Below are 26,912 nucleotides of genomic sequence, written 5' to 3'. Positions count from 1 at the left end.
TGATCAGGCTTCACTCTGGTCTGCTCCTTTCTTTCCAGGGCACTGTAGCTATCATCTTGGGACAGTAAAATAATTACTGCTCTCTACCTATGTCATTAGCGTTTTCCAGTTTTCAAATGAAATAGCTTTCTTGTATTAAAAAATAAAGTTAATTACTGTTCAACTCTCATGGCTATATTCAGTCACCAGCTTTTACAACTCCCTTTCTTTAACCTACATAACTATTCTAGAGCCCAGGAGTACCCTGAACGACACAGATCCTCACCGTGCCCGCTGACAGCACAATCACGAACAAATACAAACCCACTCTTACCTGCAGTCCAGAGTCTGTGCTATTTTGACTGAATTCCTGGCACTATGAGCTCTCATTTGATAAATCCTTAAATTACAGATTACAGCAGGCCAGATAATTCTGTCTGTGGTTCTAATGGCTGTCGCCATCCAATTTTCTTCTAGAAGAGGTATTTCCAAGGTAGGGATACACTTTATATGCAGTTTCTGGGACCAGCCTGGTCAGAACTGAGTTAATATCAAAAAAGACAAAACACCCACATTTCAACACATCAGCGACCTGCTGATACACTACAATCACTTGATCAGAAACAAAATCCATAGGGAAACTTCTGCAATGTAGCCACAAGAACAGTGATAGGCGAAAGCTAAAACAGACTGCCCCGCATGCACAAATAAAAGCTCAAAAAAGAACACGTGAAGGGGAAGACTTCCCTGTGGTCTTTGCCTCTTATGAAGTTAAGAAATGTTCTGCTTTCCAACATAGGTGCAGTAGTACAGGTGAAAGTCTAAGTCAGGACTAAGAGTCGCCAGAGTTTTGTTTAAAAAACTAATCTAGAAAGTGATCTAAATGAGTGTAAAGAGAAGATACAAAGCTATTCATTGTGTCACTCATTAAAATGTGATAAAGTGAGATAAATGTCCTAAATGTCTATCATTTGGGGAATTAGTACATTGCTATCAATAATGGATTAGACAGTTTACCAAAGAATATTGAATAACATGAGAAAATACTCCTAGTATTATGTTAATTGAAACAAGCTAGATACAGAATCATGTATAAAATGTGGTCTCAACCATATATATATATATATATATATATATATATATATATGGTTAAAACAATAATATTTACATGGTTCTGTGTGTCTTTATGTACTTGGACCAATATACTTGCACATTAAAAAAATAGGAAGACTAACATGTGACCGGTGGTGCGATTACAAATGCTATTTTCCTCCTTATATAAAACATGTCCCCCCCACACACACACACAAATGAATATAAACAATACAACAACAGGGACTTTGTTTTATTCACCAAAGTATCCTTCTGACCTAGAACAGATTCTGGCACACAGAAGTCCTAAATAAATGTCTTCTGAATAAAGAAATGAAAATACACTACTTTTATAATCAGAGGGAGAAAAAAGGCTTTTGTATTTATTTTTAAAACCTCCTGGTAAAGGCAGACCTCAGAGCAAAGCTCTGAGCAGGCACGGTCCACTATTTCTAGTGCGACAGATTACATACTATCTTTCCTACTAATCTTTGATGCCTAATCATTGGTTCCTCTTATTTTCTCCAATCATAGGCTGCTTTAGAAAAATGGGGGGAAATGCCAATAATATTAATTCTGCAAAAGATCATTTTTTTGCAAAAGATAAATATTAAACATGTCCTTACTTGGATCTCTTCGTCATACTCCACACAATCACCATGTGATTGTAACATGGCATATGGTCTATGCTAGTCCTTAACACAGGATATTCTCCTACCCACTCTGCAATTCAGAGGCTTCTTCTCAGTGTGTTCTCTGAAGCCACTCAGAAAATGCACTACAGCAAGAAGAAAGTATTTTGATTGACAGCATAATCCATTTTTAATAATCTCAAGTATATTATCTATTTGGAACATGCAGTAAATTCTCATGGATGCCCTGAGACTACTAATGGATGCACATTCCTTTTACTATTAAGGAAGAAAATTTTGCTGCAAAGCAATTTTTGTAATGTACTTCAAAACCAACTATAAATGATTTGGTGATTATCTCGTATTTCAGATCCTCTCTTTACCTTGTGTGACCTCCATTAGCAGAAGAGATCAGGAGCGGGCTGGAGTCAGGCTTGCTCATGTTTTCGAAGTGTGAGGTCAGCTTCTGGTGTGAGTGGCTCTGCTGTCAGGATACTGTTCCCTGCAGCAAGCAGGTGGGCCCAAGGCAAAGCCAAGTCTCTTTCCTTTAGAGACTGCACTGTGATGTCACTACTATTAGATGGATCTTATGAAGGACTTCAAAATTGTTTGTAGTTTAAAATATGTGACATCCAAATAAGATTATAAAAATATAAATGCTAAACATCTTTGAATAACAAAAACACACAGAAAATCCAGCAACCTTTGAAATCTTAATTGCTACCACAGGCTTTTTAAAAAAAAATTGCTTGAAAATTCTTCAGCCATCTTACAAGGCATTCTGTGGTAACGTTATTCAAAATTAAGAAATTATAATGAGCATGTTTTCATTTAAATTTTTTAACTATGTAGTTTTTTTTTGTTTTACCATAAATGGTGTCCCACTATATGTAATGTTTACCAATTTTTTATAATTAATGAATTATGCAAACATTTCTATAGATGTGAATCATTTCATTCCATTTAACTGTATGGGTGTACTAGTTTTTTCCAAGTCTTTTTTTTTTTTTAATAGAAGTATAGTTGACATACAATATTATATTAATTCCAGGTGTACAACACAGTGATCTGACAGTTATATACACTATGCAATGCTCGTCACAAGTAGAGTTACATCCGTCACCGTTCAGAGTTATTACAATATTATTGACTATATTCCCTGTGCTGTATCTTTCATCCGTGTGACTTATTTATTTTAGAACTGGAAGTTTGTACCTGTCAAGCCCCTTCACCTTCCTCCTTCCTGGCAACACCAGTTTGTTCTCCGTGTTTATGAGTCTGCTTCTGGTTTTTGTTTGTTCATTTTTTTCAATTCTACATATAAGTCAAGTCACATATGGGATCTTTCTCTTACTTACTATTCTTAGCATAGTTACAGCTATGGACCCTCTAGGTCCATCCATGTTGCTGTGAATGGCAAGATCTCATTCTTTTTTATGGCTGAATAATATTCCATTGTGTGTGTGTACACATCACATCTTTATTTCATTTAGTTCATTTATTGACAACACTTAGATTGTTTCCATACCTTGGCTATTGTAAATAATGCTGCAAAAAACACAGAGGTGTATATAGCTTTCTCAATTAGTGTTTTCATTTTCTTTGGGTAAACACCCAGTAATAGAATTACTGGATCACATGGTATAGAATTTTAATTTTTTGATGAACTTCCATACTCTTTTCCACAGTGGCTGCACCAATTTACATTCTCACCAACAGGACATGAGGGTTGCCTTTTCTCCATATCCTTGCCAATGCTTGTTATTTCTTGCCTTTTTGACACTAGCCATTCTGACTGGTGTGAGGTGACATCTCACTGTGGTTTTGATTTGCATTTCCCTGATGATAAGTAATGCTGAAAAGACACATGCTTTCATGTGTCTGTTGGCCATGTGTATGTCTTCTTTGGAAAAATGTCTATTCAGGTCTCCTGCCCATTTTTTAATATGTATATATACTTATTTATTTTTAAGAGAGGGAGAGAGTGGAGATGGGCAGAGAGAGAGGGACAGAGGATCAGAAGTGGGCCGCACACTGACAGCAGCAAGCCCAATGGGGGGATCGAACTTTTAAACCACAAGATAATGACCGGGGCTGAAATTGGATGCTGAACCAACTGAGCCACCCAGGGAGCCCCTCTCCTGCCCATTTAAAAAAATTTTTTTTTTCCATATTTAGAAGGAGAAGAAAGAGAGTGGGAGCAGGGGAGGTGCAGAGAGAGAGGGAGACACAGAATTCGAAGCAGGCTCCAGACTCTGAGCTGTCACACAGAGCCTGATATGGGGGTCGAACTCAAGAATGAACTCAAGAACCGTGAGATCATGACCTGAGCTGAAGTCTGATGCTAAACCAACTGAGCCACCCAGGTGCCCCTAAAACAGAGGTTTTGGCATAGAAGTCCTGTCCTTGTGAGGCACTGAGGAAAATGAGTGGAACTAAGTAGCAGGGCAGCTCCTCCCCATCCCCTCCTGCTCTGTCCCCTTGAGCTGTGTGTTACAGCTTCTGAGCATCTCTTCCTAATGCTGCTGGGGGAGCAAAGGGTGCTCCTTTGGCCTGAGGGGCTATGTGGTGGGAGAAGGGTTATGAACCACAGTTCCTCTGCTGGCTGGGACTCCCTACCCTAGGACTCATCCACCCCTACCCACAGCTTCCTGGGACCAGCATGGACTGGCATGTGGTCTTCCTCCATCCCAGTGCCTAACAGAACAGCTGATACTGTTAGAGGAAAAGGAGCTTACAGGCCAAAATAACAGGAGATTTGAAAAGCACAACCATTTCAAAAAGAAAGACAACACGATCAACTACCAAATTCTATCAGCAATAGAAATATTAGAACTAACCAAGACTTAAGCTAAATTGCTAACTATGTCAGACGAAACAGAGCAATAAGAAACAAGAATGAGAAAATATAGGAAAGAGACAAGCAAAATCATTAGATACAAAAAATAGTTGAAATAAAGAATACACTGTGTGGCATATATAACAGAATGGAGTAAACTTCAAAACTGGAAGGGAAGATTGAAAAATATGTATCTATGAATAAATACATTATTTACACAAGAAAACATCTATAGATTGTAAAAACAGCTAAGGCCAGAGATAAAGCAAAAACGTATCCATAACTGCCCAGAATTAAAAATAAAGACAACATCAACATGTTGGTAGGTGGGGTGAGGGAGACCAAAGAATGAGAGCTTCCTGCATCTAATTTCCTTTATCTAAATTTCTTTAGACAAAAAATTTAAAAGAAAGTAAACAGAAATGTAGAAACAGTAAGACAAATTGAACTAACAAGGACCCTCGAAATAGGTCTGAATATGTAAATAAGAAAACGATGATTAGTTCCAGGGAAAATAAAAAGCAGCAAGAACACTACATGTACATGATATGTACACTACATGGTATAACTAAATCATATTTACAAAGTCACAATAATGTAAGTGGTGAATGTGTATCTAACCAAAATTATGATACAAACACCTGAGGACGATGGGGACACAGGAGGACTGCATGTGTATGTCAGGGACAAGCCAGGAAAGCGAACCAAATCCTACCAGTAGGAATCAAGAGCTAATCCGTCAAATAGAAAAATTAAAAGGTGGCTAAACAAGAATGTTATTTAGAAACACAGAGGTAAATGACAAAATAATCTGCCATAAATGTAGGGATAATGGTTGCTTTTAAGGAATGCAGTATAGGCAGCAGGGTTTGCTGTTTTTCTTGAAAAATCTTACAGAAGTATTTGAGTCTTCATTTCACGGGTGACTTTTAAAAAAATGAATACTTAAGAGTATGAAGGGAAAGATGAGAACTCAGAATTCATAAGGGCTGGAATCCCCACTCTCTACAGCTTGGGAAGTCTGGCCCCATGAGCCTGAGGTACCATCTACATTCTATGCAACTAATGGGAAGCAGGTCTCTTCCACGGAAGACACTCAAGGAACCAACTGAAGACAGTTTGTCCTATCTAGAAAGAAAGAACCACTCTATCTATTAAAAGATGTTAACTTTTTCATTCTCAGTCAGAATCAATACAGGTCCCATTAGGAATGAGTTTCAACTTCCTAATCCTTGTCCTCACATGGTGGTGACCACGGCTAGATTTCTACCAAACATGAGGTGTGGCAGGGCTGATCCCTGACCATTGCACCTGTCAAAGTTATCAAAATGACTTCCTCAGAGAGCCCACTTCACATCTTCATTCTCCAAACCTATATAAGAAATAAGGTGTTTTTTTTTCTTCTAATGACTCCTAGGGTGCCTGGGTGGCTCAGTCAGTTAAGCGTCGGACTCTTGATCTTAGCTCAGGTCACGATCTCACGGTTAGTGAGATCGAGCCCTGAGTCGGGTTGTCTGCTGACAGAACAGAGCCTGCTTGGGATTCTGTCTCCCCCTCTCTCTCTGCCCCACCCCTGCTCACACTCTCTCTCAAAATCGATACATAAACTTAAAAAAAAAAAGAGAAAGAAAGAAAGAAAGAAAGAAAAAGACTCCACACACCACTGTAAATAATCAATGGCCTGCCAAAGTGTGCAGTGCTTCTGCATCAAACCTAGGTAACACTGCCTGAAGGGAGGATCTTGGTAAACTAACAACAATGCTTGTGCTAGGTCACAGTATTTCCATCTTTTATTACCAAACACATCTTGAATACACAATTGCTTTGGCTGTTTCCAAGACAGTATACAAAATAAGGGAGGTGTGTCGAATTCTGTTTTCCTATTTATAATCTGAGGCAGAGCCACAGATGTCCAACACTCAAGCATCTGTTCCTGTTATATAGGTCCTAAGATGGAATTTATTTTAGTGGTAGGGCACAAAGCAAATACATAGATGGAAGGAAACAGAGAAGTTCACAAAAATCCAACATACCTTCAGCATGTAGTAGAAGGGGACCCATGACAGGAAGAGGTCAGAGAAGAATTCAGCAATGCTGAACACACCATACACTACCCAATAGGTCAGCCACTGGGTATCATCTTCTTTGTTGGGACTCTCTATGGCTTTAATCCTGAAAGGCAATACAAAAGCAAGTACATCATGTAGTGTGATCTCAATGAAACACTTTCGAACAGCAGACTTTGACAGCCTGCCCTCCCATACCAGGTAGGAAACTCAGGCAAATGTATGCACCTTGTCATGGAGATAAGAATACAACGTAAGAAGCAATCTGGAAATAACAAGCCATTGTGACTACCTGTTACCAGTCTTCTTGTCACCAGAGAAACCAGCACTAGCTGTCCCCTGGATTTCCACTCTGTCTTAACCAGGCACCAGGAGATATCACCAATGACTGGGAACTCCCAAGTGCAGGCCTGCCTCCAGAGCTTTATCAAGGATTCTTAAAAAAAAAAAAAAAAGAAAAAAAAGAAAAAAAGAAAAAAGAGGAAGAAAAGAAAAAGAATTCTCTTATGGCAGGGAGCCTGGCTGGCTCAGTCGGTCGGTGGAGTATGTGACTCTTGATCTCAAGGTTGTAAGTCTGAGTCCCATGTTGGGTACAGAGATTATTTAAAAATAAAATCATTAAAAAAAAAAAAAGAATTCTCTCATGGTAACTTAGTTTTTATGTACTTTTAATAACTGAGCTATATTATGGGTAAGTAGAAACTTCCACAAAGGAACTTCTGGGACATAGGTCAGATACTGCCCAAAGTCTGTAACATAACTTCATAACAAACGGGTGAAAACAAGTATCATGGTGTCCATTTGGTTCTATCATTGTGTGATCTTTTGGCTGTAGCCTTTCCTTCCCTCATCAGTTAATAACATGACTTTCTCAGTACCAGCTACTGCTTAAACAAATTTCATTCTGCAAATGAATGGAAATAAGTTTAAAATAATCTGTTACTTCTGGGGCACCTGGATGAGTGGAGCCTGCTTAAGACTCTCTCTCACTCTCTCTCTCAAAATAAATAAACATTTAATTAATTAATCTTTTACTTCTGAATCACAGAAATTTCTTTCATGCCTGGGAATCTCTTCATTCTAAAGCTGAATTCCTTGATTTTTTAATCCTATCCTAACACATGTCTGGACACTTATCAGAACTGAGCTGGACTAACACAGGAAACTCGAAGGTCTATGAATAATATTGTTAGCTTATGAGATGGGCTAACTGCTGAAAATACTTGGTAAGATGGGTTCCCCAAAGGGACCGTTAGACTGCTGAATCATGCTGAGTCATTCTCTAAGAAAGCCTCTGAAGTGATGAGAAGCAGCTGTGGGCTTGAGGTCCGCTTGTATGCCTGGGTGTTGTAAGAAAACAACCAAAGACGGGAAAGTTCTAGCTGACTGAGATGAGTGCTAATGACATGAGGAAGAGAAGAGGAAGAAGAGATAAAATCAATACCTCTCTGCAAGCCAAGACAACGCAAAAGTTTTTCAACTTACACAAAAGAATCATAAAATTAATTTATGAGAGCAGATTATAAAATAATGGCTTGTAACTTGTGGACTATGTCTGTGTTCCAGCTTTCCTCAGATAGAAGCTGGCAAATGTAACAAAAGGCCAAAGGAAAAGCGTGGGCAAGCACATTAACCAAAGAACTAACAGTGGTATCCCCTTTACACATAAGGCCATTTTCCTATCCATTTCTATTTAAGTGGATCTTTTAAGTTATTAGTTATTAGTTTGATAAAGATTTGTTTCTTAGATGTCACTCCTGGGCAGAGGGGATATGGAGTTATATTTCACTTAAGGTATTCATTTTGGAAACCAAAGCAATTCATGACTATGTAGTAAACAAACATCCAGTAAACAAATGTATCCACACATAAATATAAACTGAAATATACATTTCATGGAAACATTCTGGTATTTTCAATTCCATTCTATGTCATTGTTTTTAAGAGGTTAGTCAAGGTCCACAGATTCAAAACCAGAAAAACCACCCCAAACAGTTCAAGTTCTGTGCTTCAAGGAATAAATTTTTAAATAGTTAATTTCCATAACTTATAAACACTAGGCATTCAAAGGCTTCCATGTTAATACACTTGGAAAACTACGTAGTAACATCGAAAGCAGGAAGAAAAGAGCTCCAAACAACACACAGGTTGATCACAACTTTGTAGAAAACCAAGGCACATGAAAGAGGTCAGGACAAAACCAGAGTCTTATTAAGCTGAAGAGATTTTTAATAGAATTTCTCAGATAATTGAAGCATTTAATTACTGTTTTAATTTAAAATACCATAAGGGCACCTTGGTGGTTGAGTCGGTTAAGTGTCCAATTCTTGATTTCATCTCAGGTCAAGCTCTCACGGTTCGTGGGATAGAGCCCTACATCGGGCTCTGGGCTAACAGCATGGAGTCTGCTTGGTTTCTCTCTCTCCCTCTCCCACTCTGCTCCCCCTTCCTGCTGGCACATGTGTTCCCCCCCCCCCTCTCAAAATAAGTAAAATAAACTAGTCACAATAAGAAAGAACATAAGTGACAGTCCATAGGTGTGGAACCTTAGAATCAAAATGGTGAAGCACTCCAATCTAGTTATGGGAAGAGTAGAGAAGAGCTCAAAACTGGCATTTCCTGAGTGCTATTTACTTATATACTTCCTTGTCCGAGTGCATGGACATAGGTGACTATTCAACAATACACTCCACAGCCTTGTACTTCTACTGAATCATATTTCAACACAGTGTATCAGAATGAGGATGTAGCAACTTATCAGGCAACACAGGAATTCAAAAATCTTAAGCACTCTACACCCTTCCATTCTAGCCAAAATGGCACAGCTAAAGAATGGGAAGAGGTAGGAACCTAATAATTTTCCTCCCCAACATCATTTACTGACAAGAATATCTTTTCCCCACCTCATGTTCTTGCCTCCTTTATTGTAGATTAACCATATAAGCATTATTGACCATGAAAGCATGAGCTAATTTCTGGGCTCTCTATACTGTTCCATTGATCTGTGTGTCTATTTATGTGCCAGTATCATACTGTTTACTGTGGCTTTGTAATCGATCTTGAAGTCTGGCATTGTGATACCTGCAGCTTTGTTCTTTCTCGAGATTGCTTTTGCCATTCAGGGTCTTTTACGATTCCGTACAAATGTTAAGATTATTTGTTCTAGTTCTGTGAAAAGTGCTACTGCTATTTTGATAGGGATTACATGGAATCTGCAGATTGCCTTGAGTAGTATGGACATTTTAACAATATTAATGTTTTCACTCCATAAGTGTGTTATATCTTTCCATCTATGTCCTCTTCAATTACTTTCATCAATGCCTCATAGTGTTCTACCTAAGAGTTATTTTAATTTCATAATAGCCCTATGATGTAAGGATTGTTATTTTCAGGAAATACTGGGGCTTAAGGAAGAAAAACAACATGTGCAGGGCTCCTAGCTACAAGCAGCAGAGACTGGGGGCACCTGGCTGTCTCACTCAGTAGAGTGTGCGACTCTTGATCTCGGGTTCATGAGTTCAAGCCCCATATTGGGTGGAGAGCTTACTTTAAAAAGAAATTGAACAAGTAGCAGAGGTTGGATTTACACCCAAGATTAACTCCAACAAAGCCCGTGCCTATTTCACTATCCCAGTCTGTTTCCCTATTTAGAACAACTCACCACCAGGCTGCATAACACTTAGCAAAATGTCTGGTACCAAGTAGGCATTTAATAAATATTTACTGCATTACTATAAATACAAAAAGAGTTCATAATATTTCTTTTGGAAGGGACCAGAATGATCTAGTCTTGTGCTGAAGAAAACCAAGACCCAAAAAGGGTAAATTGGTCACAGAAGACAAATAAGAGAAGTCAGTCTCAAGGCCCAGATCCTTAGAGAACCCTTCCACCCTCCAACCTGCTTACCTGAGGGGGGACAGGCAGAGGTGGGGAGGGAAGGGAGGCTATCAGAAGTGAACAGGACATGTTCTGAGTTGGTGCCCTAGTCCACTGTTTCTCAAACTTAGATGATGATCCATAACCACCTACAGAACTAGCTAAACATACACACCTGGGTTCTTTTCAGACCTAGTGATTCAGACTCTGGCATGTAGAGCTTTAAGCTTTAGAAAGTTGTGCAGGTGATCCTAAGGCTGAGCCAAGTTTCAGAACTATTGGTCAAAGTTTCAGTCTCAGCACCACCTCTGCATATCTTTTCCAGGAAAGAAAACCCAAATGATGGATTTGTAGCCAAAGGGTAGGTTACCCCTTTCCCGCAACAAACAAGAGGCCAGGAGAGAAGAAAAGTTAGAGAAGGCAAACTGAATGATATCTCTGCTACAATTAGGATGAGTCACTCTAAGATAATGTAGAACGCTCACCTGAGCATTCTCAAACTTGTAAAAGAATTCAAGATAAAAACATCTCCTAAACAAAACTCTTTTGCTAAAATTTTAAGAACCAATCTAAAAGTTCTCTATTACGTTGGCTAGAATATCAACCTCCCCCGGGGCTTTTCGATCTCTAGCTAAACCCCAGAGGAGTTCTGGAACTATCCCAAAGACAGCTGGCAACAATTCCAACCACTCTCCCCGCAGGCCTGGGCCATTGTCTTATTTATTCTCAATGTGCCCTTGCCCTTAAGTGAGCTATGTTAGCCATACCACAGACACTAAACCTGGGTTTAGAACTACACATTCACAAAAGACAGACACCATGGTCTTAGATTGCTCTCTGCAGACTCACTGCCATATTCTCACCACTGATCCAAAGCCTGGTCACTTGGGCTTGGTTCTATGGCTTCTTTGTTCTCTCTCTCCTCAGCCACCTACCATGTTCCGGGGGCAGAGCTTGGTCTACCTCAAGCAAGGGGCAAAAAAGAAATGAGGCCTGGGTGAGCAGGAGAAACAGGGCTAAGGTCCAGAAGATGGCTGTCAATACTATACATGGGAGGGGTTAGCAGTTCTAAAAATTCACAGAGCAGAATTAGAAATTGTAGAATGTTGAGTTAGAAGCTGTCTTAGAGACAAACTGTTCATGTTCTATATTATATAGACCAACATATGAAGTTCAAAGAGAAAAGACTGATATTAAAGTAATTTCAATGAAAATAAAATATTATGAAGTATGTGTCTACAGGTTTTTTAAGGGCAGCAATGGGCTGTGTAAATACATTTTGGTATATCCATACAATGAAATATTCTGAAGTCTTTAAAAAGGATATTAACAAAGAAAGATGTCCAAGCTACAATGTTGAATGTAAAAAGTAGATAACTTTGTGTTTTGAAAAAGAAAGAGACATGGACATCTATTTCTATGTGTTTACAGACCAAGAATGGTATCCAGAAGCATAGATTTCAAATTGTGTAAAGTTAATCCTGGGCATTGGGACTGCAGAATTTCACTTTTTTAAGGTCTTTGTAATGAGCCTGTACAATATTTTTATAACAAGAGAAAGGAAAAATATTTCTATGTGGGAGAGAAAAATAAACACCAGGCTTTCTATAACTACTTCCTCCTATGGGACTAACTGTCTCTTTAGGGCTTTGTTAAACACTGAAGTGAACATCAGGCATATTCATTTAATTTCTCTCTTGAGGAAACAGCTCATGGTTTTCTTACAAACTTCTCTAACAGTGATCAGAAGAGAGTCCTGTAGTCCAACACATGGAATGGACTCATTCTAATTTTCTATTTCAAAAAAGCAAACTATCAAAAATTTATTAATTACAGGGTGCCTGGGGCTCAGTTGGTTAAGCATCTGACTTGTGATTTCAGCTCAGGTCATGATTTCGAGCCCCATGTCAGGCTCTGCCACTGACAACACAGAGCCTGCTTGGGATTCTCTCTCCCTCTTTCTCTGTTCCTCCTCTGCTTGCGCATGTGCATGTGCTTTCTGTCTCTCAAAATATATCAACATTTTGAAAAATTATTAATTACTCTGGATGATGGAATAGCCTGGATTTTCCCTCCATTCCTTCCCAATGCTCATCTGGCTTTGCATCACTTCACCACCCTTGGCATGCACCTTGTATCCCAGTTCCAGCACTTACTAGGCACATGACCTTGAGCAAATTATTCTGGGCCTTAGTTTCCTCATTTGTCAAGAAGGAATGATAAACCTGATCATGCTGTTATGAAGATTAAATGATTACATGCAAAGCACTTAGAATCAGTGACTTGAACCAAGTAAGTTCTCATTAAATATAACCTTAATAGATAGTACTTATAATGTGGTAATAATTTAATATTATTATTATTATTGGGAGGCAAGAGAGTAAAAAAAGCTTAGTCCTTCTGGCTAAGTACAGCTGGTAGAGGGTTAACAGCATTGTTAATAAGGCTAAAAGGAGATTAGAGAATTACCCATGGATTTTAATTACACTTCACTCTCCAAATCCCAATGCTATAGAGAGTAAAGAGCTGAAATCCCCAAATCCCATTGGCAGGTCAATGGGAACAAACTCAGACACTGGTGAAAACATTTTTCAGGCCCATGGTGTGAAGGTTCATGGGCCAAAATTCTTTACATTGGTATTAGATTGGTACTGATATGCACAGAACCCACTGGCCAGACCACTGGGCTCCTCCAGTGACTGGTACCGGCTGCCTTCACCCTTCCACGTCCCATTAGTTTGTTTACACCTTTATTGCTGTTTTCTAAAAGCAAGGGCAGGAATGAAGGATAGTGAAAGGATAGCATTAAACATGTGTAAAGAGGGTGCCTGGGTGGCTCAGTCAAGCATCTGACTTCGGCTCAGGTCATGATCTCACGGTTCATGAGTTCGAGTCTCACATCACCCCTCCTGGGATTCTCTCTCTTTCTGCCTCTTGCTCACTTGTGCCCTCTCTCTCTTTCTCTCTCTCAAAAAAAAGAGAGAGAGAAAGAGAAACGTGTAAAGAAAACAAAGTTTGCACAGAGGTAATCTTGGGCTACCAGTATTCTCTCCCTCCAAATCTGAGTCATTATTCAGAGAACCTAAGATATTCCCTGCCCCATATGGTAATCCACCACAGAAAATCAGTGACAGATTCATTCAGATGCAAGTATATATACTGAGCACCAACAATGCAACTGACATTGTAATTAAAGCCCTTGGGGCCAAAACAGACTCAAGGACCAAAAGCCAACAGTCAAAAAATAGTTCCCCTGCTAATTAAGGAGCATATGTGTGATTGGGGAAGGGTCTTATGAAGGAGGGTTATGGAGGCAGAGTTATGGGAAACTGGAAATCTTAACAGAAACAAAAAGTAAAAAATGGGATTTAAGATTTTAAAATTGTTAAAATGACACCCAGTGCTTAGGAACATGCACACCACTGTACCATAACAGAAGAAAACCATCAGCCATACCACATATTTACAAACCTGGAAGAACAAACTCTTATTGTACTTTTTTGCTCTTGGAATAATAATGTCTTAAGGACACAAAAAAGTTAAGTGGAAAAAATTAATGAAAATTAATGAAAGGAGGTCTTTCCTTAATCATTTAAAAGCTCAATGACCTAGAGTTCATCACAACAATGATTAGTTTTCCTCTTTGTAGATTAGTAAAAGTAACCACCCTTAATTAAGCACTTACTGAATGCTAGATTCTGTGCCAAGTGTTTGACATATACTATCCACCCCTTTTACTCAAGAAAATTGACCTTTATGAAAGTTAATCTGATTTGCCCAAGAGTTAATACAGCTAGTAATTATCAGGTCTATATACATATGCTTCTGATCACTCACACCAAAGAAATTCAGGTATACACCACCTGAATGGTACATGGTTCATATGTAACTTGGCCACTACAATTCAGATTAGCCAAATGACATAAAATTAAATAATATATTTCTTCAAAGCACTGGCTTTACTACTAAAACCAATTGTATCCATCCATGGAAGTTTAATTTTCATGAGTCAATTATATCACCAGACTGACAGTGAATCAAAAAAAAAAAAAAACAGTTAATAAAACAACCTATAATAATAAACAGCCTTGAGATATGCTGTTGGTAAAGAACAGAAAGAAATCTGCCTCGATTCCACTTGGTTTGTTTTATCTCTAATGTGGTAAATTTTATTTAATAGCAAATATTCCCAAGTTCAAGGTAGATTATTTGAAGCCTAAGTATGAAGAATACAGACCATAATGTTTACAATCCTTTTTGATACGGCAAACATATAACGTGACCATACACAGCACCCACTATGCATGAGACTACTTCTGCTGTGTTAATTTATCAGAGAGTGTGATTTAGGAACTCCTGAGAGCTCAAAAAGGTTTACTAATTTCTTATTACCTTGGTTGAGGAGAATGCCACTGCAAATCTTATTTGACACATACAGTGCATCAAATTAGAAGGAAAAAATTACGTATTTTAAGACATAAACACTAGTTTGTTTCCATGCTAATAAAAACATTTTTCTTCTTCATGGAAAAAAAGAAGGTAAGAAGCCATGGGCACTCAGAGTTACTTGTTTTCCACTGCAGAGTAGTTGTGCTCTCAAAGCAAGAGAGAGGCTCCTGTACAGAGCTAGAGAAACTAATGGAAGAAAACAGAACATATGAAAAACTCCATTTGCTTATTACGATTTATATCAAGCCAGCCTTCCTCCCCTATTCGAAAAAAAAAAAAAGAAAGAAAGAAAAAAGATATGATAGGTAGCTAGGTATGCATCCTAAATATGTAGAAACTATCTTCTAAGGTTACTATACGAGAACAACGAAAATATATCAAACTCCTTTACTCTTTAATATGGTGTTTGTTCTCCTATATAAAATGACCGACTTAATGAAATACATAAATAGGCTAAATTCATAGGCAAATACATTTTAGATGAGTCTATAAAACATCTCCAAGGGAGACTGAATAATAAAACAAAAGTAGTCATTCAGTCATCAAATAGTTTGGTGTTTAATTACAATGATCTTATTTACCAACTTCCCACCATTTTGTTTTTTAATGCAAAATGAAATATTCAGTTACAGTCAAATATAAAACATGAGGAATGTTAAAGTGTGCAGGCCAGAGAATTCAGGCATCCCTACGACTACCCCTGGCTTTGCCCCAACAAACCCATGACCCAAGTCCAGTAACTTGTTTGTGGCCTTAGTTTCCAAATCTGTAAAGGTAGCTCTTGCCCCAGCAGCTTGATCTCTAGGACCTAAACTAGCTAACGTTTTATAACTCAAAGCTTAATGTGCTACTGGGTGTTGTATGGAAACCAATTTGACAATAAATTTCATATATTGAAAAAAAATAAAAAAATAAAAGATCATTCTTTCCCTGCTTGAAGGAAAAAAAAAAAAAGAAAAAAAAAGCTTAATGTGCTAAACTATTTGATAGTTAAAAAAAATGTATGCCTAAAGCAATAAAACAGCAGATGCAAATCCTACTGGAACAACCCTTTGTCAATAAAATGAATGGTTCTATAAATGTAATGTCTATGTCAAGTATAGTATCATCAAGTTTACCTTAGGCTCAAGTACCCTCACAACCTGGACAAGAATGATCTAAACTGACCTTTCCTAGACAAAAGAAGGCCACATCAAGATAGGCAGATAGCAGCCTCGAGTTACCTCTGACATATAAGTGATCCCTTCACCAGATCACCTGGCATAACTCTCGGAGGCTGCAGGATAAATATAGTGGTCATGTGACTGAGAGGGGCTGATAAGCTCTACTCCCAAGAACCAGAAGAGTGTGCTAGCCACAGACCAAAGTCAGAAGAGGTTTCTACAGGCCGCACTTATATTTCAATTGCTACAAAAAGCCATTTCATGAACAATTTTTGAAACTGCTTTCCAATTCTAAATTAATTCATTGTTCCTCAAAATTAACTAATTGGTAATGTTGTCAACAGTCACCAATACCTTAGAATGTCCCATATGTATTTCTAGTTGTTTTAAATACCATAAGAGGAAATGAAGTTGGAAATGGACTCCTCATTCAGAGTCAGTCTTGAAAAAGAGAACTCCAAGATGAGTTGGATGAAGGCAGAGGACAAATAAACCACATCTCTAGGGCCCTCAAAAATAGGAAAACATTTTCATTAAAATTCACAGGGAGCATTCTAGAACAGAACATTAGGAATGAGATCTCTCCTCACGACTGCTTAAGAGCCCAGAAAGTAGATCATGAGTAAGTAATTTAAATCATTCATCTTATTTGCTCCTTAAGACCTTCCTTTCTCTATGGTACAGGCAAGGGAAATGGGGGAACCCTAACCTAACCTAATCTAAAATTCTGGCTGTAATTGCCTACAAAAATAGTGACATGCGATTGTAAGGATATTTTATTACTTTTTTTAGTTTCTCCACAATTCCATCTTAAAATAGCTCAGCAATATTAGCAGTAATACTAAGTGAAAACTCAACCAATAAAAAGCTGATAAAACTTAAACATCTAACATCTCAGGACGCTGAAGGCAAAATTCACACAAGGCCAGTAATGGAGCCAAGTGCACCGTCGGCCAGAACACCACTTGAGCTTCACACTACCCAGAGGAGTCAAAGTGTGGGCATTCACCACTCTGCTCTTCAGCACTCCAGCACAGAGCTTACAGTTGTGGAGAGAAAAGCTAGTGTAATAGGAACGTAAGCAGCTTAGGAGAAAGTGTATCTGCCCCCAAGTTCTCAAGAGTAAAAAAGAAACAAACCATAATTACAAGTTTTTTTCTGGGGGGGAAGCACCCAAGAAAACAAACACCCCCCTTACTAATGAGTCTCAGAAGAGAACCACAAGTACACATCCTCCAGCACCATTAGGGAAGCCTCACTTTGCGTCAGTGGACTTTGTTTTCCGAAACAGAAAGTGGTGCTCAACTGCCAGTCATACCAAGACAACTTCCTCCAATGCTCCTTCGGAGAACACCTCTGTTACAGGAGGCTGCCACTGCAAATCTTGAATGAGTTGATCTGAGTCCTCTGTAAACTATGCTCCCGCACTTTGTCTGCTGTGAATCATTAGCTAAGAAGAGGCAGTAGCTTTTACTTCTGGTTAACTGTATTACAACTCTTGTGGTTACTCTGACAGTGTCTTTCCCAAATATCACCCCCCCCACACCATCCCCTTTTCGATCTTACCGCATAGGAGTCACCCCCAAACATCTCCTCCTAAAGATTCTCTGCCTCCTGACACAGAACTAAAGGCAAGGCCACATTCTCTCAGGAAATGCAATTCAGTGTGCCATCCTCATAGGGGCTTGCCCTGGTAAAAGAAAGCAAGTCTCTGCAAATAACTAGTTATGTCACTGCTGTTGTAAATCAATGATACATAACAAGAGAAATAACTTGTTAAGTTATTTCTAATACATTCTAACTCATGTTCCCAAAACACTGCAAATGCCTATGTGTGCAGATAGATGACTTGGTTGGGGGGGGGGGGAGGGGGCAGTCCCCTATTTGAGAGAGGAAAAATACACTGCATCAAGACAGTGTATTGACTATGTCAAACTGAGAAAAGAAATAGTTTACATCAACAGTTCAATTTTCATCTCTGCATAGGGCATGGCATGTATCTGAGACAGTCGAAGAGCCACATGGAAAGCAGTGTAACATAAAACTTAAAAACATGGGCTCTGGGTTTGTTGTTAGTAAGTAAGTAAGCAAGCTCTATGCCCAATCTGGGGCTTAAACTCATGACCCACAAGATTAAGAGTCTTATGCTCTACCGATTGAGCCACCCAGGCTTCCTGGGTTTAAATACACTTTACCATCTACTAATTGTGAGACCCTGATCAAGTTACTTCTTTCTCTGTTTCCTTATATGTAAAATGGGAACAATCATAGTATTTACATCAGAGGGTTGCCATAAGGATTAAATGAGCTACATTTGTAAGGCACTTAAATAGGGATGTAAGTATCTATTAAATGAAGTGCTACACAGGTATTCAGCTATGCAAACAGCTAAAAGCAGTAACATTGTTTGTATTGGTGGCACAGTTTAAAATGGGCTGGTATGGGGCACCTGGGTGGCTCAGTCGGTTAAGCGGCCGACTTCGGCTCAGGTCACGATCTCGCACTCTGTGAGTTCGAGCCCCGCGTCAGGCTCTGTGCTGACAGCTCAGAGCCTGGAGCCTGTTTCAGATTCTGTGTCTCCCTCTCTCTCTGACCCTCCCCCGTTCATGCTCTGTCTCTCCCTGTCTCAAAAATAAATAAACGTTAAAAAAAAAAAATTTAAAAAAATAAATAAATAAATAAATAAAATGGGCTGGTATGGAGTACTTGGGTGGCTCAGTCAGTTAAGCATCCGACTTCAGGTCAGGTCATGATCTCACAGTTTGTGGGTTTGAGCCCCACATCAGGCTCTGTGCGGACAGCTCACAGCCTGAGCCTGCTTCGGATTCTGTGTCTCACTCTCTCTCTCTCTCCCCCTCCCCTGCTCTGTGCTCTCGCTCTCGCTCTCAAAAATAAACATTAAAAAAAATTTTTTTAATGTGCTGGTGAGGACACAGGAGATAGAATCACACATCACTGAAATGGGCATGAGATTTCAAAAGTGTTGCCAAACATTAGACTGTATACAGTCATCAAAATGCTGGACTCTAAACATATTTAATCTTTTCGAGTCTGGTACTAAAATATGCCTCAAGGTGCTTTCACATTCCTGCGTAGTAGCTGAGGGTTCCAGACCAAGACTGGCCCCTGTGTGAACTTCAGAAACATACTCTACCTCTCTGTGCCTGGATCATTTGAAAACTAAAGGAATTAGGGGCACCTAGGTAGCTCAGCTCATTAGGCATCAGACTCTTGATCTCAGCTCAGGTCTTGATCTCAGAGTCATGAGTTCAAAGCCTTATGCTGGGGTTTAAAAAAAAAAAAAAGAAAGAAAAGAAAACCAAAGGAATTAGATTACATGCTTGATCTCTAAGGCCCAACTCTGATAGTCCCAGGAAGGTGGTAGCCTGATCTTTATGAAAAAATGAAATAAAAATAAAAGTTAATAGACATTTTTGTGGAATTTTTTTTAAGTTGCTGAGTAGGATAGAAAGCAAACTCTCCTCCTTTCCTTTCTCTGCAGGACAAAAGCAAAAATAGAAAATAAAGTCATTAGGGGCGCCTGGGCTGCTCAGTCGGTTGAGCATCCGACTTAGGCTCAGGTCATGATCTCACAGTGTGTGGGTTCGAGCCCCACATTGGGCTCTGTGCTGACAGCTCAGAGCCTGGACCCTGTTTCAGATTCTGTGTCTCCCTCTCTCTTTGCCCCTGCCCCACTCACGCTCTGTTTCCCTCTGTCTCAAAAATAAACGTTAAAAAAAATTTTTTTTTCAAGAGGAAAGACAGTCATTAGACTTTCCCTCATAATTCCATTTGAACAAAAAAGCAGGGACAAGACTAGCACCCACTCGAGGACCCCCGGTGAGGGCTACCTTAGGTCTCTGGCAATAGACTCTGCATGTGAGGGTGCAGCATAGCACACGCTCATAGGGCGTCTTTCAGAAAGACTCTTATTTGTGCAATGCCACTAAAAGCAGGGCTGTACTGGGGCACCCGGGTGGCTCAGTCTGTTAAACATCCAACTCTTGACTTTGGCTCAGGTCATGATCCCTTGGTCATGAGATCAAGCTCTGCATCAGGCTCCGTGCTAGGTATGGAGCTTCTTTAAGATTCCCCCTGCCCCACTACTCTCCTTCTCCCTCCCTTCCTCCCTCCCTCTGCCCTCTCACCAAACAAAAGCAAGGCTGCACCATAAACAAAAGGCCATATATTACAGGATTCCATTTATATGAAAAGTCCAGAACAAGCAGATCCATAGAGACAGAAAATTGTAAGTGGTTTCTGGAGACTGGGGCATAGGAGAAATAGGGTGTGAATGCTAATGGATCCAGTTTCTTTTTGAGGGTGATGAAAATGTCTTGGAATTAGATAGCAGTGATGGTTGCACAACTTTATGAGTATACTAAACACTGAATTGTACACTTTAAAAAGGCTGCATGTGAATTATATCTTGGCAAAAAAATGGGCAGCATGGGGGTGGGTCTACCTTAATAACAGAGTTCCTACAATGCAGTGGTCTGCCTTCTCTTCTCAGGAATAGAGTGAATAAAGAGATGACAGCAATTCTGTCAATAGCTCTTGACAATGAGAAGGCTGGAATTAGATTTCAAAGTGCCTGTACAGTGTGGCCAAAAAGCCTGGAAACATACGGAAATGATGTACCAGAAAGTAAGAGTAACCAGTAGGGGGCGCCTGGATGGCTCAGCCGGTTGAGTGTCCAACTTCGGCTCAGGTCATGGTCGCGCAGTTCGTGGGTTTGAGCCCCACGTCGGGCTCTGTGCTGACAAACAGCTCGGAGCCTGGGGCCTGCTTCGGATTCTTTATCTCTCTCTCTCTCTCTCTCCTCCTCCCCTGCTCATGCTCTGCCACTCTCTGTCTCTCAAAAATAAACGTTAAAAAAAAATTTTTTTTAAAGAGTAACCGGTAGGAAGGGGATACCTCATAAGGCACTAAATGCCCCTCCAGGAGCCAGGCCTCCAGCTGTCTGTTCCAACATGCCACAACCTCACCTGAAGCCAGGTAATGCCAGGGTCCCACCCACAGCTTTCCCAAGGTGGTGAGTCACAGGATAAGCAATGAAGCCATATGAGCTTTTCCAAATTTTATTTCTGTGCCCTGCAGCCTCTAAGCCCAGTGCTGACCATTACATACAATCTGTGGGCCTCCCTACGATGGAGGGAGAAGAAAGGAAATAGCGGAAGCAAAAGCTGAAGGTGAGAAAGGCTGAGACTGGCAAGAGTTTTGCAGGATGGCTAATTCCTTCCAGAGATCACAGTAGCCAAATGACCTTAAAATGTAAATCATATCATGTCACCCCCTAAATTGTTTTATGTTTCTTTCTTTATTTTGAGAGCGAGCATAAGCAGGGGATAAGCAGAGAGGAGTGACAGAATCCCAAGCAGACTCTGCACCATTAGCACAGAGCCTGATGCGGGGCTCAAACTCACAAACTGCAAGGTCATTACCTGAGCAGAGATCAAGAGTTGGAAGCTTAACTGACTGAGCCACCCAGGCATCCCTCATGTCACCCCCTATTTAAAACCCATCCAAGGCAATCAGAAAACCTGCCAACTCCCTACAAACTACCAGGAATAAAAACTACACTTATTAACTGGCCACCAGCCTTGCCTGATGGCACCTGCACCTCTCTGGGTCGATCTCACCTTTCTTCCCACTCAGAGCGTTCAAGGCGCTGTTCCTGGCACATGCTGCTCCCTCGGCCTGGCTCTGCTCTTGGCTGGCCTGGCACTTTCTCATTCCTCAAGCCTTAACTCAGATGGTATCTCATATAAATACGGAAAGGGGGTCCTTCCCGCAATCCCCTACCCCAGCTCCCTGTCAATTTTCTTCACAGGGCTTGCTTACCACACTGTGTCACTACTTTATTTATTGTAGTGCATGTAGGTAGACCGTTCATTCAAAGAGAATGGAGAGCATGTTGACCTCAGCCCATCGTGTATCTCAAGTGTTGCCACAGTGCCTGGCATGTGGCTGGATTTGACTTTTGCTAAATAGATGAACCCATATTGTTTAGAATAACTCTGGCTGGGGAGCACAGGGAGAATTATAAGAGGCAAGGAGAACTATTAAAGGGAAAGGGATCACAGATCACATTTTTTAAAATAATTGTTTTAAGTTTATTTTGAGAGAGACAGAGCATGAGCTGGGGAGGAGCAGAAAGAGAGGGAGAGAGAGAATCCCAAGCAGGCTCTTCAGGGTCAGCACAGAGCCCAACATGGGGCTCGAACTCACGAAACTATGAGAGCATGACCTGAGCCAAAATCAAGAGTAGGAAGCTTAACCGATTGAGCCACCCAGGTGCCCCACAACTAACACTGATTTGGGTGCCACCAATAACACCATTTTCAAGGGGTTTCTGGCAATTACACAATTACACTGCTTAAGCGATGAACAAACTTGATTAGACTAATGTTTAACATTGACTGCCTGAATTTTACTCACAGGGGGGGTCTGTGTGCTTTGTACTATGCACACAGTTCCACATCACCTTGACAAAGCAGAGGCCAGGTGGGGCCCAGGGTCAGCAGGCCATTTTTCTCTCCCTTGTACCCCATTTTCAAGTGTAACAAGCACAGATTGCTGCTGCTGTACATCACACGTTCTCAACATTGGCTGACATTAGAACCCTTTACAAATTGTAAAAGACCAACGAGCCTGAATCCCCCAAACCCAGGCTGCATCCCAGGCCAATTACACCAGAATCTCTGGAGGTTGGGACTAGGCCTCAGCACTTCTGAAGGCTCCTCAGATAACTCCAATGGGCATCTAAGGCTGAGAACCATTGTTTTAGAGAAAAGTCCAAATACCCACAGAGAGCAATCTTCACTTAATTTCCTTATGGTCAGAGAATCTTATCTTTATTTTATAGGTAAAAGAGTTGCGTCTACAAAAAGGAAGCATCCTATGAATAAATACCACTCTAGAGATGCTCATTATTTCCTGAATTTTTCATGATATTCCCTTTATTAGATTTTTAGCACTTTTCCAACCCCTAGTAAGGTGTCCTACAAATGTCACTTTACCTCAGAATATTCAAATAGAAAGGAAAGTATACTCAGTGAATAGAATTAATTCTAAAATATATAAAACCCACCCACCTGACCCACTCAGAAATATGACTGTCTCTATCATTTCACAGAATTATGAGCAATAGACAGGAGCATTTGGTTTCTTGGAGGTAAAAAGAGCCAATACTATTCAGCTGACTATGCAGAAAATGAATAAATGACTACAAACAAATGATTTTTAAAAAAAACCTGAAATTGACTTGCTTTAAAATATGACTGAAAATGAGGTTCCTGCTGGAATTAATCCACTTCAGGTCAAGGAGAAACATACTTGAATTCTGTCTGCACCTTTAGTCATGTAGAGTACCGCACATATCTGAATATACATAGCCCACCTAGAAACAGATTTTTACTTGACTAAAGCCCACATCAGCGATCTCATCACATCAACAGAAAAGGTTATGTTTCTCACAGGATTATGTACCAAATGGTACTGATGTGGAAAAGTTTTTTATCCCTCAGTATTTTCAAAAGTCTGTATTCCTTGCTAGTTCAAAATAATTCAAGTAGCTAGACAGTTACTAAAATGCCACCCAAGATTTGTTCAAAATATAATCAATAACCTCTGAACTACAAACCTGAAAAATGCTTCAAACTCTTTTTTATTAAAGAAACTCTTGGGGCACATGGGCGGCTTAGTCCATTGAGCATCTATCTGACTCTTGATTTCGGCTTAGGTCATGATCTCATGGGTTTGTGAGTTCGAGCCCCACATCAGGTTCTGTACTGATGGTGTGGAGCCTGCTTGGAATTCTGTCTCTCCTTCTCTCTGCCCCTCCCCCACTTGTTTCTCTCTCTCTCTCTCTCTCTCTCTCTCTCAAAATAAATAAACATTGAAAAAATTTAAAAGAAAAAACTCTTGCAAGTAGAATACACAATCAGAAGGGACGTACATTTATGTTATTTTGTCTGTTATCATAGACATGTGGTGCAAGCCTTTTTTGTAAGTTTATCTATTTATTTAGAGAGAAACAGTGTGCATAAGCAGGGTAGGGGCAGAGAGGGAATCCTAAGCAGGCTTTGCAAGTTCAGTATAGAGCCCAAAGCTGGGCTGGATCTCAAAAAGCCATGAGATCATGACCTGAGCCAAAATCAAGACAGAAGCTTAACCGACTGAGGTACCAAGGTGCCCACAAGCCATTTTTATAATCAGTGTTGCCTACACACTTTCTATATACACCTACACCATATTCTCAGTAGATTACATTTTTGGAAAACTTTTATTCTTATACTTTTTCTCACTGATCTGAAAGTCAAATCAGTTTTCCTGGTCTGCCCTTCACAATCTTTTGGTATACATATGCAACCTCAATGGTGCTTTAGCAGGTAATACCGGATAAGGGTAAACGCTTTTCTCAACATGACGACAGGACCCCCAAATTCATAAGCAAGTAGTATCCTAATATGGCCAGACTTCACGGAGTGCTACTAAGGATATGCACCCAACTAATACAGCAACTACTTATGTCACTTCAATTTAATTGTTCAAATCAGAACTAACTTCCAAAACATGTTTCCTTCTTTCTAGTCATATATTAAATTCTAGCCTGCCCTGTAATAGACCCAAGATGTAATACATGTGTTTATCTGTGTCTTAGCCTCCCAGCCTAAATGTTTTCCTTTATCTCTATAGGCGAGAAAAGTTGCAGAGACCAATTCAACGAAAGCAAAACCCACCAGCTTTCTCGGGTAGTGGTGTAGAGTAAAACAATTCATTTGTGGGAAAGAATTCCTATTTGAATGAATGAAAAAATAAAATTGTAGATAGAATATTTTCAAAATAACCATTGTAGGGTGAAAACCTCAAGTAGTAATAAATTCAGATACGTTTTTAAGCTTAATTATATAAATGAGTCATTTCTACAACCAAGGATCTATATTAGGAATGCATTTTATAAGGTTGTTTTTATTTTTATCCTAGGGTGTTTTCCATTTGCCTGTAAGAAGTAGCCAGTCTTTTCAAAATCATGAAAGCAAAAGTCTCCCCAGTTTCTGCATTAACATTAATTCTGAATTAGGGAAGTCCCATTTGATGGGGTTTTACTGTCTGTGCACATACATATAAGGAGAAATATCCATTTAAATAATTGTTAAGGAGAAGGAATCAGCTTTCTGTACCCAGTTAAGATCTCCCCACCAGTTAAGGCAGGACGACTTTGTTGTAACGCTTTCCATTTGTGCATCCATTAGAAGGCACCCACCCTGCCAACATAATCTGATGAAATAAGCATTTCGGCTAGTCATCAGGAGATCAGGCATCAAGTTAAGGCTCTAAAATGTGTAACCTTAAGCAGTTACTACCTTCTGGTGCACTGACCGCTCTCCCAGGAAAATGCGGATGTGTTAGTAACTAGGGCAGCCCTGGATGGGGGATGGGGAGGAAAAGGAGGAAAGGAGGGTTGAGGGGGAGCCACTTACGAGACGTAGGCCGGATAGCCAAATCCTATCAAGTTGCAGAGGAGAGAAGCTCCATAACCGAACATCAGATACAAAGCCACCAGCCCAATGACACCTGGAGACATGAAGATGAGGAGAGAAGTGGGTCTTGTGGGACAAGAAGCGCTAAGCCGGACAGCCCCCGCCCACACCGCAAGGCTTGGCCGGGTATAGGCGATCTAGAAAAACAAACCGCCGTAAGGTGGGGCCCGCGCCTTTGCGGGCTTTGCAGTGAGTCTGGGGATAACCAGGCAGCCCCTACCTTCGAGCCGTTCCTCGTGCTCTCCCTCCACAGGGCTCCCCCGCCGTACCGCGCAGTAGCCCAGGGAACCCGGCTCCACAGAGGATCCAGAGAGGCCCCGACTCCTTCGCCTGCCCGCGGCCCCTCCCCTCCCGGGGACACTCTTCTCTGTACTGAGCTCCACGGACAGTGTTAAGAGCATGCCCGCGCGCCCTCCCGCAGGAGGCCCCTGCCATCCCGAGCCTAGCCTGCGCAAGGCCTCTGGGACACGGCACTCGGCCGCGGGGACAGACACGTCAGCGCCGGCCCTCCCCGCTCCCCGGGCGCTCCGCCACCGGGCCGCGGACACAGGCCAGCACCCCCCCCCCCACCCCCCGCCGCCGCAGCCCAGGCGCCCCGGCGGGGTCTCTGGCCCCAAGCCTCCCCGGGCGGCCAGACGGCCCCTAGGATGCCTCTCGCCCCCGTCTGTCACCGACCTCCGAACCCCCTCCCGCTCGCTTCCCCTGCAGCTGGTGCAGCAGCTGCTCCCGGGGCCCAGCAGGCGGTGGCGACCCCGCACCCACCGAGCGCGATGTATCTCCTGTTCACGCCGGTCTTGGCCTCGAGCTTGGCCAAAAGGTCGGTCATGCAGTTCTTCTCCTTCAGAAACCGGTCGAATCTCTCTCGCGCGGCCGCAGACATGGCGAGGACCTTCGCACCGCCGCCCGGGCTGCTCCTAGTGCCGGGGCTGAGCGCGAAGACTGGGGCGGGGGCGGGGGCGAGGGCGGGGGCGGGAGGCGGGCGGGACCGGCGCTAGTTGACGCGGCCAGCTCCCGCGCGGCCCCTCGCCCCGCCCGCCCCACCCGCGCTCCGCCACCAGCGCCACACCCGGCCAGCGGCCCGACTTGCGCCTCCCTGGCAGTGGCAAGGGGCCCGAGCTGCAGCGGCTCCCGGCGGCGGGGCGACCGTACCCCGCGTCTAGCAGCCTTAATCCACGGAGGGTAGAGTCGGGTGAGACTCTTGCGAGCTCCTTTCGCAAATCCGATGAGTGCAAAAGCAGGTGGAAAGGGAAAGGCAGGTGCCCTTGTTGCC

General features: G+C 41.3%; 1 protein-coding gene across 1 annotated transcript in view; it reads right to left on the bottom strand.

The window, feature by feature from the left end:
• REEP5 (receptor accessory protein 5) overlaps positions 1-26,600 on the bottom strand; it is a 39,226-nt gene extending 12,626 nt beyond the window's left edge. Inside the window, exons 1-3 of the mRNA XM_060635197.3 lie at positions 26,405-26,600; positions 25,583-25,676; positions 6,576-6,714 (exon numbers count right to left, since the gene is read on the bottom strand). Of these exons, the coding sequence (XP_060491180.1) occupies positions 6,576-6,714; positions 25,583-25,676; positions 26,405-26,522 (351 nt within the window). The 5' untranslated portion in view covers positions 26,523-26,600. The remainder of the gene's footprint in view (positions 1-6,575; positions 6,715-25,582; positions 25,677-26,404) is intronic.
• Positions 26,601-26,912: the final 312 nt, after the last annotated feature.

The sequence above is a fragment of the Panthera onca genome, chromosome A1 (assembly GCF_046562875.1).
Source record: "Panthera onca isolate mPanOnc1 chromosome A1, mPanOnc1 haplotype 2, whole genome shotgun sequence".
Classification (NCBI taxonomy): domain Eukaryota; kingdom Metazoa; phylum Chordata; class Mammalia; order Carnivora; family Felidae; genus Panthera; species Panthera onca.
This window is presented reverse-complemented; position numbering and strand designations above follow the sequence as displayed.